Here is an 18,528-nt window from a genome sequence, read left to right as displayed (position 1 = left end):
TATGCAAATGTGGAGGAAACCTTTGACCAATGGGAGATCAGAAGCAGGAAATACATTCTCCTTTCTCCATCACAATCCCTTGTCCTGAGACACAGTCATTCTTAGTACTTCAGAAGTCAATCTGGTGAGACTGACGAATAAGTCGCCCTTGGTACTAAACGGCATCCAGCTCTATACCACACTGTAGGGGGTGGTCTCCCTCCTTCCCTCCACGTTCCTCCTACTTGCCTCCTTCCTGTTTCCAGAGATTGCATTACTGAAGAAGTAAGCAGCCTATGAGCTTTTGCCCAGGGTCTGCTTTCTGGTAAAACCAAACTACGATAGACAGTATGCAAATGACTTGAATTTTGACCACTAGTTCCTCCTTAGTAAGGAATGGTTTGTAGAATGAAGGAATAGGTGGTTGAAGAATAATTCAATTAGTATAAGAATGAATTCACAAAGGACTGAGGGGTTCAGGAGGCTGCCAGGCTAAGATCACCATTTCAGCCTTGTTTCTTTCAGCACCTTCTGAGTATCCTGTTGTCCCTACTGTTAAAAGATAAAATGAGGCATATTAAAAATGTTAAGAGTTTCTCTGAGCGAAAATCTATTCCAATAGGGCAGCAGCAAACCAGAAGTGGTCAGGAGTGCTCCACCGACAGGAAATAGGAGCAAGACTTATAGAAAAGACACCGAAGCAAAGCAAGGAAATTATTTGATTGGCTACAGCTTAAGCAGTTGCCTTGTTTGGAAAAGCTTAGTTGGCTGTTTGTGATTAGTTGTTCTTAGGTTTTGATTTCTTAACCTTGAGACATTGGTAGGCTTAGGTTTCGGTTTGCTTATATAAGGTGCTGAGGTATTAGAACCATGTCAAGCTCGTGGCCTCCTTTTGTAATTAACCTAACACCGTTTTCACTCTCAGTCTGTTACACATGAGACGTTGTACTGAGCACCACTATGTTTGATCACGCCCTTTGTAAGTACCCCTACCACCAGTAAAAGTAGCACCAGTACCCCGTGTTTGCTATCCAAGCTCTAGATTTCTGTAAGCTGATATTTTTCCTCTTCCTTTTTGATTCTTGTGAGTTCTCTCATTCCACCAATCCGCTTACTCATTTTCCTACTGTATTAGTATGTACCCATTTAGCCATCTCATCATTGCCGGCCTTTATTTTACTCCTTTGTGTTCAGTGTCTCTCTGCAAGTTGGAAATGACTTTTTACCTGCCTTTCAGGAAGGTCTATCGTTTGCATAAAAATGACTGGCTTCCTGGCATTGGCGGGAGAGCACTAACCCCCCAAACAAGTTCCATCTCTATGGTACTTCTCATTCTTTCAGTTTAAGCATGCCACACCCCCAGGAAGGTCTAATGAACAAAATGCTTTTTTACTGCTTTTGCTTTTAACTTTTCAACGCTCATTAAATATGAGCTTCATGTACCTTTTAGTACCAGTCCCAAAAGAATAAGGGAGCAAACCCTCAAGTTTTGTCATAATAGAGCCCCGCCTACTACAATATAGCTCCTCCTTATCCGTCAAGCCAGGGTTCTTCACAAAGAGAACAAAGAAACTGAATTAATTCATTAACAAGGAACGGTCTGGATTGGAAAGGCACCAAGTTAAAGGTAGAGAAGAGGATGAAAAGCAATAGTGTATCAACACAAGATTGTTAGTCTACTGCTCTGCAGAACCCCAAAATTCTAAAAGTTTTTTTGGCATCCATATATTCACCTAAAACCTTCCACCTTCTAGAATACAAATTCAGGGCATCTGGGGGGCAAGTTCAACTGGTCAAACCTATGCAAAGCAAGCACATTTTTAAAAAATTCTAATAATTAAAATAATTGGCTAGCTTAGAAAAGACTGTCCTAGTTAATTGGTCTCCACTGAAGAAATATTAGGCTTTAGGGAAAATGCATGTTTAATAGAAGTAATAAGTTATTAATACAAATGGAAATTCTGCAAAATGTAAAGTGAGTGGTGGAGAATGTTCAAATTGCTTGCTAAAGCTAAAGTAGTTTGTTCCTTTCTCCCACCCTATCCATTAAGCTGTTAATTGATTTAAAATATTAATACAGCTCAAGAATCACAGAGAGACACCTCCTTATTTGCAATTTTCCTATCAAATGTCTTACTATTGTATTGAAAATGATTCCTCATAAGATAAGCATACACTGCAGTTCATCAGAACCACAACCAACAGGAGGGCTTACAAACGTTTATAAATGTTATTTATGTTCTTAGCCTGGTTAAAAACAGGTCCTCCTTTACTCCCTTATAATTTTAAACAATATGCCTTAAAAGGCATGCTTCCTCCTTTTTTATAGACTCATGGAGTTCATTTTTCCCCGTGGTGCTAATTTATGGTGTTTATTTGTAAACATGACGTTAATAATTATCAAAATAACATTTGAAGGGAGCCACTAGTTGGGTCTCCAAGAAGATGACAGGTTTCTGCACCTTCATCGGGGGGGGCTTGTCACCCCGCAAAGTCACTCAGGGATCTCACAGCCAGCAAATGATGTTTGCTATCCCGAGTTAGGGCTCTGGCCCCCGATGCCTTTGGAGAACTAGAATAAACCATGAGTGTGCTACAAAGAGTTCCCTTTTCCCACTCTTTTAAGGCCTGGTCAGAGACAGGTCTCCACTGAAGAAATATTAGGCTTTAGGGAAAATGCGCCTCTTCCTTTACACCCCCTTGCCTCTAGGCCTTACTCTAGTTTGCTGTCTGCTATATTTTTGCTTAACTTTTTATTTTAGATAATGGTCAATTCACAGGAATTTGTAAAAATCGAGTACAGGGAGGTCCTATGTATTCTTCACCTAGCTTTCTCCAGTGGAACATCTTATACTTAACTATAGGACAGTATCAAAACCCAGTAATTGACATTGGCCTTATCCCCTTTTTATAGGGGTCTGTTACTCACTTCTAAATAGAAAGAGGCTGGAGCCCTTATTCTACCAGCCTCAGTGGACAAGATACAAGAGAGTGAAAACAAATGAAAAATGAGGTACTCAGAAGATAGAATATGTAAATCCTCCGCTGCTCTAAAGTTTCATACAACCTAGTTGTTTCCATGACCCCTGTGTGAACTCTTCCTTGGAGTTGAAATATGGGAAGAAATACCACCAAGAGCATTACAATTTTAAATGCCACTAAAAAGAGCACTACAATGTTAAATGCCAATAACAAGAGCACTGCAATTTTAAAATCTCTTCCCAACCATTTTAAGACAGTTGTGTTAAACCATCATTTCAGAAGCTTTAGTTGTTGAAAAGTTTAGTCTCAATTGCTGGTATCTTCATAGTCAATCCAAACCTTATTTTGGGGAACTTGTGCCTATGAATATTTGAAAAAAATTTTGGTGTTTATTGTGAACCTTTACTCTTACTTTATAATTAAATGATGTAATTATTTTGAAGACTCAATGCCTAAAGAGCCTTCCCGCTACAATAGAAGTAGATCCTGCGTAAAACTTAATTTTGGGGACACCTGGGTGGCTCAGTTGGTTAAGGCGTCTGCCTTCAGCTTGGGTCATGATCCTGGGGTGCTGGGATCGAGCCCCACATCCGGCTCCCTGCTCAGCGGGGAGCCTGTTTCTCCCTCTCCCTCTGCCGCTCTCTCTCTCTCTCGCTCTCTTGCGTGCTCTCTCTTGCTCTGTCAAATAAATAAAATCTTTAAAAAAAAATAAAAAGTGAGCTAAAACCATCAGTGATCTGGGTAAGCGCAAGGGAAGAGCAAGGTTGCCATGATAGCAATGGAATATTAGAACTGAAATTGGAGATTAAGCCTCGAGCCCACATGAGGGGAAGATTTATTAAAGACTGGCACATTAAACTGGATCCTGAGAGAATTATTCACAAATTAAGATTAACTCAATATTCGCAAACAAATGAGAAACAAACCAGTATGAATAAAAGTCAGCAGAAATAACAATCTATAGATCCAGAGTGCCAGGGATGCTAGATATTAGAAGAATCTATTTCAGAATAGAAAATAACTACATATAAAATGGTTAAATTTTAAAAAACAAAATGACATGAAGTAGGAAAAATTTAACAAGCAGCATGTGATCATCGAAAATGAACAGGTAGATTTGGATTAAAGACTAAATACAACGTTAAGAAATGACAAAATTGTTGAAAGCACAAGCTCAGTGATGCATTAAGCAGAAGATTAGACAGATAAATAAAAGAGAGAATTGTCAGGTAGCTCTGAAGAAATTACACAGAATGCCACACTTAGGAACAGAAAAGTTGAAAAATTTCAGAGCTTTTTGCTCCTCTGTAAAATAGGAATTAAAATACCTGCCCTATTTTCTTCTGTTTGCTACTAGATTCTACTTCATGAGAACAATGCAAGGTCTGTGTGATAATGACCTGTAAGTGCAAACTATTACGTACCAACAAGGTGTAATCCAGACTCCCTCTCTTTCCATGTCTTTCCCTCAGGCTACCCTTATCTCATTTCTTTTTTTGTCATTGGTTTTCTTCAAACCATTCTTGTTTATTGTACTCTGACTTTCCCTGGACATAACTTTTGGGAGGCAGGGTGATCTGGCCCTTGCCCAACCCCTTAGGATCAGCTGAAGTACTTGTTTTTTTCAGGTGTGGACTGGACAAGCGTGAAGCTCTTTATCATACTGATTAGAGGTGCTCAGAATAGTGGCGATCCCTTGGCTTGGGTGGCTCAGGGTGCAAAACCATCTCACACTGAGTCTTAGGAGATGCATCGGCTAGATTTGGCCATGAGTACCAGCTCTCTCGGTTGAGAGAGGGCACCTAACATGCAATGGCTGACCAGAAGCTAACCTGGCCACAAATGTCCCCGGACTCAGCTTCACAGATCTGACAGTTTGCAAAGGGAGATTACGATTTGAAAACAACAGCATCTAACAATTAAAGGAGAAGCACTCTCCTCTGGAAGAGGCCTCTGTGATGAAGGGAAAGACATTTATAAGCATCTTGGAGCCTAAGAGAGTAGGACTCAAATATTGCCTCTCAGATGGCAGAGAAATGATCCCAGGATTATTCTTGGTTTTTTTTTTAAGTTTTTATTTTGATGCCAGTTAGTTAACAGAGTGTTGTATTAGTTTCAGGTGTACAATACAGTGAATCGACACTTCCATACATCAGCGGGGGGCCCACCACGACCAGCATTATTCTTGTAACTGTAGTAGTACAGTGTTTTGGAAGCCCTCATTTCTACATGGAGGGCAGGATATGATGTTGCAGCTAGGTGAGTAGACTCTAAAGCAGTGATTCTCTACCCTAGCTGCACGGGGAGCTTTAAAAAAAGACTGGTCTTGGGTCCTACTCCCCGGAGATGCTAATAGTCTGGGGGTGCAGCCTGGCATCAGGACTTTTCCAAGCTTCCCAGTAGATCCTAATGTGCCGCCCAAGCTAAGAACCTTTAAGAACAGGGGTCCCTCACATTTCTGTGTGCATCTGTTATCACCTGCCTGGCAGGCTTTCGAAAACACAGTTTGAACTGCACATTCTCAGAGTCTGGTCCCCAGCCCAGCAACATCAGCATCATATGGGGACTTGTTAGAAATGCAAACTCTCAGGTGCCCTGCAACCTTAATGAATGGGAAACTCTAGCAAATTCTAATTTAATCAGCCACCCAGGGATTCTAATGCAAGATAAATGTTAAGAATTCCTACCGCAGGAGCGCCTGGGTGGCTCAGTCGGTTAAGCCGCTGCCTTCGGCTCAGGTCATGATCCCGGGGTCCTGGGATCGAGCCCCGCATCGGGCTCCCTGCTCAGCGGGAAGCCTGCTTCTCCCTCTCCCTCTGCCTGCCTCTCTGCCTACTTGTTCTCTCTCTCTGTCAAATTAATGAATAAAATCTTTAAAAAAAAAAAAAAAAAAAAAAGAATTCCTACCGCAGATGGAGCCATTTCCTTCTGGGTTCAATCCCAGCAGAGACACTTCCTAGCTCTGTGACTTGAATATGTTACTTCACCTTTTTGCGTCTCAGTCTCATCATCTATAACATGGGGCTAATAGTACCTTCCTCACAGCGTTGCAAGGCTTAGTGAGCAAAAGAGTAAAATGAGTAAAATAGTAAAAGCAAAATGTGTGAAGCTGTATTAAACCTGTTAAATTAGGATTCTGAAATCCCATTGACAGGCTACTTTTTCAAATCAGGAGTTATTCAGACTTGAAGTCTCTGGTGCAAAACCTTGTATTAATCACCTGTGGAGATTTTTTTAAAGTCCTGATTCCTGACTCTTACCCTCAGAGATTTAAAAAAATTCCTCAGGAGGATTCTTATGCGCAGCTAAAATTGAGAACCAGAGATTTAGACTTGAGTTTGTTAAGCCAATTTGTATATGCTTAGAAGGTTTGTAATTTGCTGAATTTTGCCACAGAATTCTGTGCTAAGTAGGCAGCCACTAACACTATGATTAGTTCAGTGGGGAGAGTGTTCATTCTCAGAGACTTACTTTTCTTTAAATTCATCCATGACCGGTGTGTGCGTGTATGTGAGTGTGTGTGCATTAAGATAACTAGTATGTGGGATTTCTGCTCTCTCCAGCTATAAACATCTGCATTGTCAGTGGGGATTGCAAATAGGTAATGGCAAAACTTAGAGACATCTATAATCCAGACAACCAAAATGTTTCACCTATACTGCATTTGAAAACTTACATTCCAGTGTCTGCAAAAGCAAGAACTAAGTTATCGGTCCTAAAAACAAAACAATCAAACAGAAACAGCCCGCCAAGTTTTAGAGAATGAATTTGATTAGAAATTAGGATTTTGCATCTCTAAAAAGAAAATCTGATGAGAAGCAGCGCTGTCAAGTGAAATAAGCTCTAGACTAAAAGTAGGAATTCTAGTCCTGTTTCGTCCCCTAACTCATGCGTAGCCCATTCCTCAGACCTTCTGGGCCACTGCTTTCTCAACCTGGTATCTAAAAAGGAAATGGTGGCGTCTTCGATCTCTAGTGTCCCTATTACCTCTAAAGTTTTATGGAAATATCACTTTCTCTTCAGTCAATAAATTCAGATGCTTCCTGCATCTTATCAACATCAATTAAATTTGGACTTAAAAAGTTTTAGGACAGCCTGTAACAACATTATTTCGACCTGTTTTAGTTCATGTAGTCATTCATTGACCAGATATTGAGCATGTGCCGTGTGCCAGACCGTGTTCTTGGCACAGTGAATTGAACATGGGCCAGAACAGATCATGTTTCTTCTCTCCTGAAGCTGACATTCTATTGCAGAACAAGTCAGCCCGTGTTACATGAAGTGTGATTGTCAGAACTCTCCAGCTCCTTTTCCCTTCTTCACAGCATCTCATGTTTGCACCCTAACAGATGTACCAGAGAAGACGGTGAAGGAGGCGAAGGATGGACTGAAAAGCTGGCTAAGATTTAGTAATAGTCTTAAAAAGAGAGAAAGAAGGCGCCTGGGTGGCTCAGTTGGTTAAGCGTCTGCCTTCAGCTCAGGTCATGTCCCAGGGTCCTGGGATCGAGTCCCGCGTGTCTCCCTGCTCAGCGGGGAGTCTACTTCTTCCTCAATCCTTCCCCTCTGCTTGTGATCTCTAGCTCTCTCTCTGTCAAATAAATAAATTAAATCTTAAAAAGAGAGAGAAAGAAAGATTCTAATAAATCATTCATTTCACCAAGGGATTAAAGGGCAATTTGTTCCTCACACCAGTCGTTTCCAAACTTTTAAGATTAAGGAGTATTTTTGAAAACTAAAATTTCTGTGGCATATGGGAAGTGAGGATTAGTCTACATAGTTACAGAACTACTTACCTGATTGCTTTTTGGCAAGGTTAGCAAAATACCGTCCCTAGGCCAAATCTGGCACTTCACCTTTCTTTTGTAAATAAAGTTTTATTGAAACACAACCATACTCATTTAAGTATTGTCTATGGCTGCTTTTGCCCTAATGTGGCAGGATTGAGTAGTTGTGACTCTGCGTCCCATTAAACCTAAAATATGTAGGATCTGCTCCGTTATAGAAAGACTTTACTGACCCCTGCCCTCTAGCACAGAGTTGCTGTTTGAGTACAACAGTTGACCGCCTGACTGTGTACTTGGACACACTCCAGGGGCACACTTCCTTCCCTAGAAACAACTAGACACCGTGCTAGGACTCTTACTTTTTCCTTGCAGCAACCCCAAGCTGCATGACCCACTCATTTATTTTTCTGACAATCACTTTAGTAGTATGTAGCCAAAACAAACTTCATATATTAATCAAAATTTTAGCAACTCATTTATGACAGCTGCCGTGCCTTGCAGCTTGAGAAACAGCCGCCATGGGCTATTCACCTGGTCCATTTCACCAGTGCTCTGCAAATATTCTTGCTCACATAATACTGAGAGAGTGTTAAAAAGCTGTCAGTACCCCCTTACACATTTTTTTCATTGACACCTACAAATTTTCATGTAAGTTTAAATAGTAGTTACAGATGTAATTTGTAGCATGTTATAAAATGGGATGTTTTAAGATAAAACGGTTCGGTCTCCTTCCAAAATGTGTTCAAAGAAATCAAAATGCTATTGCAACTTCCTATCACCTCTATCCATCTATTGGGTGCTGTGGGGTGCTGTGGGGAAGCTACCCCCTTCGCAGTCAGTCAATGCATTCATTCCCCAGCTGCTTGGGGTGGGGTCTGCTGCTGGCTCATATCGGAGTCTCTCTACAGGAAGTGCTTTTGACTGAAGGAAGCTATCTAGTCAAAGGTTAGGCTCTCTCCTGGGGAAACAGCCAACATCAGTGACTGGCCCATTGTGGGGACTCAGAGGCCTGACCCCTCTGCCATAGGAGCTGCTCCAGAGCTCCCCATGTGATGGGCTGCAGCCTTAGGGGTAATGACATCAAAGCCCATCTTCTCTCTCCACCCATTCTCTTTCCCTCACTCTCCCATAGTGTTATTCCCAAGACCACATCCCAGTAAACTTTCTGCATACAGACCTCTGTTCTAGAGGGTTTCTTGGGGAGCCTGACCTAAGATATCCATTTTCAAAAGTACATGACTAAGCTCTTCTTTAGCGTTAGGAAATCTCACGTTATTTTTTTCTTAATTTCCATTCCACTTTGCCCCCAGATTTTTATCCTACTGTAGTGTATTTGTATGTTTGAAGGTCTTTTTTTGATTGCCTTGTCACACTTCTCTGTAACTAAATTATTATATAAAGTAAAATTTAGGGGCGCCTGGGTGGCTCAGTTGGTTAAGCGTCTGCTCAGGTCATGGCTCCAGGGACCTGGGATCGAGCCCCGCATCGGACTCCCTGCTCAGCGAGGAGCCTGCTTCTCCCTCTCCCTCTGCCACTCCTGTGCTTGTGCTTGCTTGCTCTGTCTCTGTCAAACGAATAAATAAAATCTCTAAAATTTTAATAAAAAATAAAGTAAAATTTAATTTAAACATTTTTTAAAATTCCAGTATAATAAACAGTGTTATATTAGTTTCAGGTGTATAATATAGTGATTCAACACTTCCATACAACACCCCGTGCTCATCATGATATGTGCACTCCTGAATCCCCATCTCCTATTTCACCCATCCCCCACCCCACCTCCCTTCTGGTAACCATCAGTTTGTTCTCCACAGTTAAGATTCTGGGTTTTTTGGGGCGCCTGGGTGGCTCAGTCGTTAAGCGTCTGCCTTTGGCTCAGGTCATGATCCCAGGGTCCTGGGATCCAGCCCCGCATCGGGTTCCCTGCTCGGCGGGAGGCCTGCTTCTCCCTCTCCCACTCCCCTGCTTGTGTTCCCTCTCTTGCTGTGTCTCTGTCAAATAAATAAATAAATAATCTTTAAAAAAAAAGAGTCTGGGTGTTTTGTCTCTTTTAAAAGTTTTCTTATGAACATAAATTTCTATGTGTCAAATTTCTTCGGTACTGAGCTATCATTACAATGATGAGTAATATGCATTTGACCAAAACAACATACATGCATTATAAGTTTTGATAACCATTACCTATAAAAAGCAAGAGTAGAAATGCATCTCTTAAGATGGTGACTTCTATTTTTAATTAGTTGATCTATGAACGAATATTATTTACTGCTAAATGAGAGTGTTGAACATCAGTTCTATTCCACTTTCTGTTTTATTTGTAATGCTGTACAAATGTAGTATTTGTGCGTGTCACATTAGTAAACAGATAGGAATGGGAGTGCTTTGGTATATTGTGCTGCAGTGTCTTCTCTGACCTACTTGTGAGGGATTTATCAAAAACCACAGACTGATAAAATACCAAAAATTATTTTACTACCTTATCAGCTGACAACTCAACTTAGTTTTCTTGAAAACAAAGAATTGAAAACCACCTGACTTGCAGAAGGATTTGTTAACCGGTCATTGAGGTCATTCCCATGCTCCATGCCTACACCATATTTCAAATTGTTCATCAGGCGTGACATCCCAGAGACAACACAGCAAGTTGGTAAATGAAGAGTTGACACCTATTACGGAATGAGAATGGGAGACTGGCAAAAGGGAAGACCTTGAGTGCAACTAGTTTTCAGGTCCATTTCATGACAAAAGTGCATATGGATGTTGAACACTTGCAAAGTAGCCTTGGTAGTGAATCCCTTGAAAAGCCTCATTTCCCCTCAGGGGTACACCCCCACCAGCTTGAAGATCTCTATGTCACCTCAGTACCAAGCTCCTGAACAAGTACGAGATTTCTCCTATACTTTTTTCCTTAACATAACCTTAGTTATAAGTAGATACTGAATAAAGACGAGGAAGGATCTGACAAAGGAGGTAGAGAGCTGGTTCTTAAATAGACTTTCGCACAAGCTTCTCTGTCCCAGGAATCTTCTGTGTACTCTATTTTCCCTAATGAAAAATGGGGGCATTGCATCGTCACAAAGTATTGTAAGGGTTGCACAGATTATTAAACAGTCTGAAACTTCTGGAGGGAATTTCAAAAGGAATGTGTATTCTCAAATATCCAGCATTTTATCTGACAGAATTTATATTTCCTATCATAGTTTTCCTATCATAGGGCATGGTATTAGGAGGAAGGAAAAAACAAAGGAAAAAAAGAAGGGTGGGCTTGACGGTGACTTTGGAAGAATTCTAGCTATATTTATTCCCTCTTCCCTTGTACCTCTTGCTGCTGGCCATGCTGACAGGGAGATTCTTTTAAATGACACAATCAGGTGGGTATAGAGGACTAGAAAGAAATATTGCCCAAGGTCAGAAGCCTTTCCTGGGCTGTCCTTGAAGTTGTTAGAATATTTTACTTATTAGATGAATCTTTAAGGCTTTCTTTTCTTTTCCTAAGCAATCATTTTCCAAGGGCAATAATTGTGGCAAAATTATTGATTTAGAAGTATTAAGGAACTCAACTTTAAATTTATAACACAAGAATTTATAAAGCCACAGAAAAAGCTTAACTTAAAAAAATTTTACAGGGGCAGCTGGGTGGCTCAGTGGGTTAAGCATCTACCTTCTGCTCAGGTCATGATCCCAGGGACCTGGGATCGAGTCCTGCATCAGGCTCCCTGCTCAGCAGAGAGTCTGCTTCTCCCCCTCCCCCTGCTCGCTCTCTCTCTCTCTCATAAATAAATAAATAAATAAATAAATAAATAAATAATAAATAAATAAATTTTACACAGCCTAATTCTGCCTACCTTTACTTTGGTTGTCTAGTTTTCTCTTGAATTATTTAAATAACTTACCATATTCTTTGATTGGCCGGAAATATAACTCCCTCCGTGCTGATATAGCATATATTAATGAGATTTGTTATTGACTCTTCCAAACCACCCAAATGCATCTTTTTTTTTTTTAAGATTTTATTTATTTATTTGACACAGGGAGAGAGAGAGAAAGAGCGTGAGCACAAGCAGGGGGAGCAGCAGAAGGAAAGGGAGAAGCAGGCTCCCCACTGAGCAAGGAGCCCGATGCAGGACTTGATCCCAGGACCCTGGGATCATGAGCTGAGCCGAAGGCAGACGCTTAACTGACTGAGCCACCAGCGCCCCCAAATGCATCTTTTAAAAGAAGTTTTCTGCCACTGTGGCCAGCTGTAAGAGGTGCAAGAGAGCAGGGAATAAATACAGCCGGAATTCTCTCAAAGTCACTCTCAAACTCACCCTTCCTTACTTTCTTTGTAAGTCTTTTCCTTCCTTCCACAAGTAAACAAAAACATGTAGAAGTGCACATATAGTATCTTGCTATGTATTTACTATACCTCTTCCTAGAAGATAGTGTGTGAGATGAAGAACATCAGAGTTTAGGGTCAGAAGACCTGAAATTGACCATGATTTTCGACAAGCCATTTAACTTTACTGAGCTTTTATTTACTTATTCATGAAATGGTGATAATTTTCTTCTCTGACATTATCTCATGTATGGGAAAGACATGTAAGAATGCAGACGTGTTTGCAGACAGTCAATATAAACAACCCAATGAAACAAACTTTCTCTGCTTTATAGAGTTTAAATTTATAAGGAAAGGACAAAGAAGATTTTTCAAAGTCTAGTCTTATTTATAAAGAATCATTTACATGTCTTATTTGTAAACATACAGCTTGTTTATGCTTTTAATAATGAAACTGGGGGGGAATCAGTTCAGTTGAACATGCAAATAGTTTTATCAACATAGTATTTGCAGAGAAAGAAATTCATTTAATCAAAATATCCCAACACTGAATTTCACACTTAAACCCACATGCAGATTGTAGGATTATGTTACAGAATGTTTTGACGGAATGTGTTAAATATAAAAATAATTCAATGCAATTTCCATTTAGCACATTGTACAAAACTCATTCTTCAATAGAATTAACAAGTTTACAATCTTTCTCATAAGGTGCTATGTATTCAAAGTGCTCTGTAGCATTGAGGTTGAGATCAGGAAACAAATACTTTCAGGCTCCACAGTAATGCAGCTCAGTAATAAATGAAATTAGATATACTGTAGATGAAACCCACTCATAAAACCTGACAGACAATGGCGATCTGTGGTGTGCTGTGAGAGGTGCTCATCCTTGGTAGGGGGTGGGGCTGGAAGATGTCATAAACACATCATTACAGTCATAATAAAAATAAGCTTTAAGATGAATCCATCACTTTTAGAGTGAGTACCCTTTCCTAGAGAAAAGGAGAAAAATAGAGACACAGAAAAAGAGACAAAGAGAGAAAGTTCACAATGCTTCTGCAATCCGTTTTCCAGCTGAGACTAATCCTCAGTACAATCCAGAGTCCATGAGAGCAGTTCCAGACTTTAGAGTACATCAGAATTACCTGGAGGGCTTATTAAAACACCCACTGGGAGGCCCCAGCTACAGAGTTTCCAATTTAATAGGTGTGAGGTGAGGGCGGGAATGAGTATTTTTGGAGCAGTTCCAGGGGATACTGATATCCTCATCAAGGGACCACATTTTGAGAACCACAGGTCCATTATATCTTTGATCGTTCAAGGACTCCTTTATTAAAATGCAACATACCTATAAAGATAATATGCCTGGTCCCTAGGAGCCTAGAGTGTAGGGCAGTCAGCATAGATTATATGATGATTTAGGGCAGCAGTCCTCAATCTTAGCTACATAGTAGAATCAACCGAATTTTAAAAAACACACACAAAAAAACCCAAAAAACAAAACACCTGACGTCTATACCATCTAAAACTAATTAAACCCAAATCTCTGTGGGCCAGGGGGCCAGGGGTTGAATCATTCATGAAAGTGCTCCACGCAAGTCTAATGTGTAGTCCAGCTGGAGAATCGCTGCTTTAGGAAATTTTGTTTCACCTCCTCATGGGTGAAGAGATGGCCAAACACATGTGCCCTTTAGGGTCCTGGTATAGGAACAAAGACGTCTTCAAGGAAATCAAAATCCCCAGTAGGCACACTGATGCACAGCTATTTCTAGTAATATCAACGGGTAATTTAGAAAGTGATTCTGACTGTTGATTTACAACGCCCTGCAAGGTTAGTTCACAGGTTTGAAATAACAGAACTTAGGCAGGTGAGCAGCACACTAATTTAATCCAAGTTTCTTTTCCATCAAATGACATCAACCAAAGAATCCGGAGTCTAGAATGTTGATGTATGTGCCAATGTGCAATGTTTACCTGCTATAATTATTGTTACTCATTTCAGTCAGCTAAATTATTTACTACTTTGATTTACATTTGAATGGACCTATAAATAAGGCCCCCAGGGACAAAATGCCACAAGCATTTAAGTCTACCTTAGAAAGCAAAACGACAGAAACACATACAAAAAAAAAAAAAAAGCAAAGGGCATTTTGAAATAAGATTGCCACTTTACTCTTCTGGCATAAATAGGATGAATAAATATTTCTAAGTGTAAGTGAATCTACATGCCATAGAATCCCTTTCTGGAAGGATTTACAGGGCTGGCACAATCTTTAGTATTGAGTGTACACGGAAGGACCTTTAGAGCTCATTTTCACAAACCAAGTCATTAAAGCCCCAAGCCACAGACTTTAAATAAAACTCTAATGTATGAAACCGGAACTAATATTTGATTATAAATAAAAAAGGAATTTAAACAAACCCCAGATGTGAGGACTGAGCCTTTTGGGTGATCTTTGGTAAAAGTCAAACATTTGAAAACTATCAATTGGATTTGAATAGAGATACGTTCGCTATGTTGAATACCTAACAGCCTCACAGTCCTCCATGAGGAACCGCTGCCCCTAAAGAGGGTCCTACAGATGGATCCAGTTATTTTCAAGGTGCTCACTGTGCTCCTGACCAGCACTGCTAGACTGGGAACCAGCTCAGACAAGCACGAGGATTTAAAAAAAAAAAAAAAAAAGGTAAAAATCCAAAGTTCTAAGTGAGATGCTTGGGTTAATCTTTCTCCAGTCTTTAAGTCTTCCAGAAGACATCTTTCAAATATCCTGAAAAATAATAAAAAAGGATAGGACTGTGCGTAAAATCACTCAGGATAGTAGAAACTGGGCACTAGGGATATGAGGGCATCAGGGAAATAGCAGGAATACAGGAAATGCTAAAAATAATTTTGGCCTTTAGTTACAATCTGCACTATTTTACATATATTTTTATAATGTGTATATATTTTTCATATTTTATAATTTATGCTGTGTACATATTAAACTTCACAAAAACTGCAGAAATGAGGGCATAGAGCCCATTTAAAGGTAAATAATCAGAGCCATCCTTTTAAACACTAAACGGGAAATGGATTTGGGAATAAAGTTTGATTCTTTTTGTCTGTGGTATGTCCCTGTGGCCCATTCTCTTTATTTCATCTCCAGGGCCCTGGAAAGGAGACATGGATTTCACCTCTTCAGAGAGCTGTGCTTGCAGAGCAGAGAACATGACTTATGGGTGCAAAAGGAGTAGAAGTGGGTCCCTGTGTGTGCGTTGGCCCCACCACTGTCTTCCCCAGCTCCTGTCCTCAGGGGCTTGCGGCCAAGCAGCACAGATTTGAGAATTGACACCGCTGGGTGCAGGTGTATGCAGGGACTGATGAAGGTTTGAGCCTAACCAAAGGGGAGGGAACCTCAGGTGGGGACTCTGTTTAATCCTGCAAGCAGAGCGGGCTTAAACTCACCTTCTGCCCCAAAGTCTCTTAGGCCTTCATGTTGTTCAAGGAGACATCTGCGTTTGCACGTGCTCCTTTTCTCTTTGCACTGTAAGCTCTTGCCCCTCTTGGCTTTCCGTGTAATCAGGTTTCACAGGGAGCGTTTGCACGCCCTGTAGACTCTCTCCCCTAGGCTCTGACTTTCTCCCTCGGGACACTCCTGGGCTGACTTCTTCGCCTGCACCCAACTCCTGCCCTTGGTCACCGCTCCCCGGGCCGGGCTCCTCTCCCACGGCCTCTGCCCGCTGCGTGGTTGCAGCTCCCCCGCCCTCTGGATCCTGCCCTAGCTGTGGGGCCTGCCCTCCCGGGCCGGAAGGTTCTCGTGGAGCCCCCACCTCAGCCTCTGGTGCCCAAGTCCCCGTCACCTCCTCCACCGCCCGCACCTCCTCCCTGCTCAGCGCTCTTTCCCCTGCCACCACCTTCTCGGCAGCTGCCGGTTTCCCTAGTAACTCCTCCACTTCGTGCCAAGTTTCCTTGCCAGCAACATCTGACAGGGAGGAGGCTTTATTTGCCCCTGTTTTCCCCTCAGCTGTCTTCAAATCTGCCAACACCTCCCTCTTCTCTGCGGCCATTCCTGCCGCTTCTTCTCCTTGGTGGAGATCTTCCTCAGCCACCACCGCGCCTCCTTGCAAGCCCCCGTCCCCCTCCGTGTCCCCGTTCCTCCTCACTCCTGTCCCCCGAGCGCACTCTTTATCTACCTCCTCATCCATAGCTTCTTCACTTAGCTTTTCTGCCGTCACGGAATCTTCCTCAGAAACATCTTCTTGGGTCGTCGCTGTGACCCCCGCTCCTTGCTGCCTTTGCAAAGGCCCTTCCTCGTCCCCTCCTTCCAGTCCAGCGAGGCCATCTTGATCTTTGGCTGCGCGCTCCTGGGCCCCACTTGGGGCTGCGATCATTGCCTCCGGTGCCTGCCCCCTTCCTGCTAGCTCCGTTTCAGGAGCTCCCGACACACCCTCCCCCTCAGGGCCCGGCCCCTGGTCCTGCCCCGAGGGCGCCCCGTTCTCCCTGGGGAGCAGCTCTGCTCTGCCTTTGTGCTCGGGGTCCCGGGCTTCTCTCGGGCTTTCCCCTCCTTCCTGTTTCCTCAGAGCAGTTGTGTTTTCCAGTGACTCTTCATACCCAGGTGCCGCTTCAAACATGGCCCCCTCTCTCTCCCTCAGTGAATCTCCTCCTTGCGGCCCTGCGTCCTCAGTCAACTCCAACGGCCCCGTGGCTGCTTCACCCTCGGCATCACACTCCATTTCATTTTGGGAGACTTGTGTCTCTTCCTCAGATCTCACTTCCTTCACGGTTTCCTGCTCTTCCCCTTTAAACTTGCGCTCTTCTTCTAAAATGTCTTCTCCCGGCCGTGCATTTGCCCTGGTCACCTCTTCCCTCTCAGATTCAGTTTCCTCCAGAGGTGATTCCGGCCTCTCAGCTTTCGTCCTCTCTCTTGCTACACCTAATTCCTCGGGTAGCATTTCCTTCTTGTCATCTTCTTTATTAGATTCCACCTCAGTCCCAACCTCCTCCCTTTCAGCATCTTCCTTACAAAGCTCTTCCAGGCTGCCCTCCGAAAGCCCCGTCGGGGCTGCCTCGGCCTTCTCCCAAGTTGAGGAGCTCAAGGGTGTCCCCAGTCCCATAGCTGCCTCCCGCTCTTCGGCCGGTTCCTCTCCCCCAAGCACTGCCTCTTCTGAACCACCTTCTCTCTCAGAGGCAGCCTCTCCCGCGGCTCCCAGGTCCTCCAGGGCTGTAGATGCTTGCTCTTCACTGTTCACCTCAGGCTTCTCAGACCCTGCAGCACTCACGGCCTCGCCTCTCTCAGCCTCTCTCTTCCCCCGTGTCACTGCCTCCCTCATGGCTGCTGCCTCCTGAGTACGCTCTGAGTCTAGAGCTGCTGCCTCACTTGTAAGCACTGCCTTCTGGGAGCCCCGCTCCTCCTCGGCAGCCACCTTCTCAGTCTCCAGCACTGTGGGCAGCAAGGCCGGCTCCTCAGGAGCCTCATCTTCTTTCAGACCTCCAGCGGCTCTGGTGGCTTCTTTTCCCCTGGGGCTTGACTCCTCTTTATCCAGCTTTGGATCCCCTTCTGCTTCTGCCTCTGCCCCACTTGCTATGCCCCGAGGGATCTCTCTTTCCTCAGTAAATTGTCCTATTAAAGCTGGGGCTGTTGGCTTCCCCTCCCCCAAGGGAACCTCATTAACCCCCACTGCTTTTCCCCACTGTGCTGCACCCCCTTTCTCTTCTGTTGTGTCAGCATCCCCGTGCTGGGGAAGTTCATCACCCTCCACTGCTTCTTTCTTCCCCAGTGTGTACACTTCCGATGCACCTTGCTTGGATTCCGTGTCGGAGCTGAGTGTTGCTCGTTCCTCCAACACGAAATTCCTGTGTGGTGCTATAAAATAAGGTTAGAAAACACAGTTACTTTAATCAAAGTGCCCAGGGAGGAGATAGTCTATATAACCATATATGAGATATGTATAATATCAAGAAGCTATTGATATTATATATAAAACATTTCCTCGATCCTATGATGCCATCAACTATAACATGCACCATGATTTAATAATGGCTCTTCGAGAGGAAAAGAAGTGCTATCTATTTAATGGACACATTGATATTAAAGGAAAAGTGAACATCACAAATGTTGAAAACAAACAAAATCTCCTTATCTTAATCTTCCCCTGCCTTCTCTCTCTCTCAGTCTCTCACATACACACACACACTGCCTACTTTCATTTGAAATATTAGGACTTGCAGAAAAATTATGTAATAAAAAAACAGTATTTCATCTTCTTAGAAATCATTATGCCCTAGAGCATCATAATATGCGTGTCCTCAGCTTGTGTTTCTTGTACTCTTGTGGGTATTCAGCAACACAATCACAATACAGTGTGAGCTGATTATTATCCCATATATTACTCCCACATTTTAAAGCTACTATATCTAGATTTAGTCATCAAATAACTTTGTAGCTCAAAGTAAGGCTCTTTACTAAAGACACCAATTTGTAT

General features: G+C 42.6%; 1 protein-coding gene across 2 annotated transcripts in view; it reads right to left on the bottom strand.

Annotated features, from left to right (window-relative positions):
• Positions 1-12,181: 12,181 nt before the first annotated feature.
• The window catches only part of ERICH3 (glutamate rich 3), a 99,848-nt gene continuing 93,501 nt past the window's right edge, over positions 12,182-18,528 (bottom strand). Inside the window, exons 15-16 of one of the 2 annotated variants that reach the window (XM_032426008.1) lie at positions 15,512-17,909; positions 12,182-14,834 (exon numbers count right to left, since the gene is read on the bottom strand). In XM_032426008.1, coding sequence (XP_032281899.1) covers positions 15,547-17,909 — 2,363 coding nt within the window. In that variant the 3' untranslated portion in view covers positions 12,182-14,834; positions 15,512-15,546. The remainder of the gene's footprint in view (positions 14,835-15,511; positions 17,910-18,528) is intronic. The other variant, XM_032426017.1, reaches the window with a different exon arrangement.

Source organism: Phoca vitulina, unplaced genomic scaffold, assembly GCF_004348235.1.
Source record: "Phoca vitulina isolate PV1807 unplaced genomic scaffold, GSC_HSeal_1.0 scaffold2, whole genome shotgun sequence".
Taxonomy (NCBI): Eukaryota; Metazoa; Chordata; class Mammalia; order Carnivora; family Phocidae; genus Phoca; species Phoca vitulina.
Note: the sequence above shows the minus strand (reverse complement) of the source record. Positions and strands in the feature narration are given on the sequence as shown.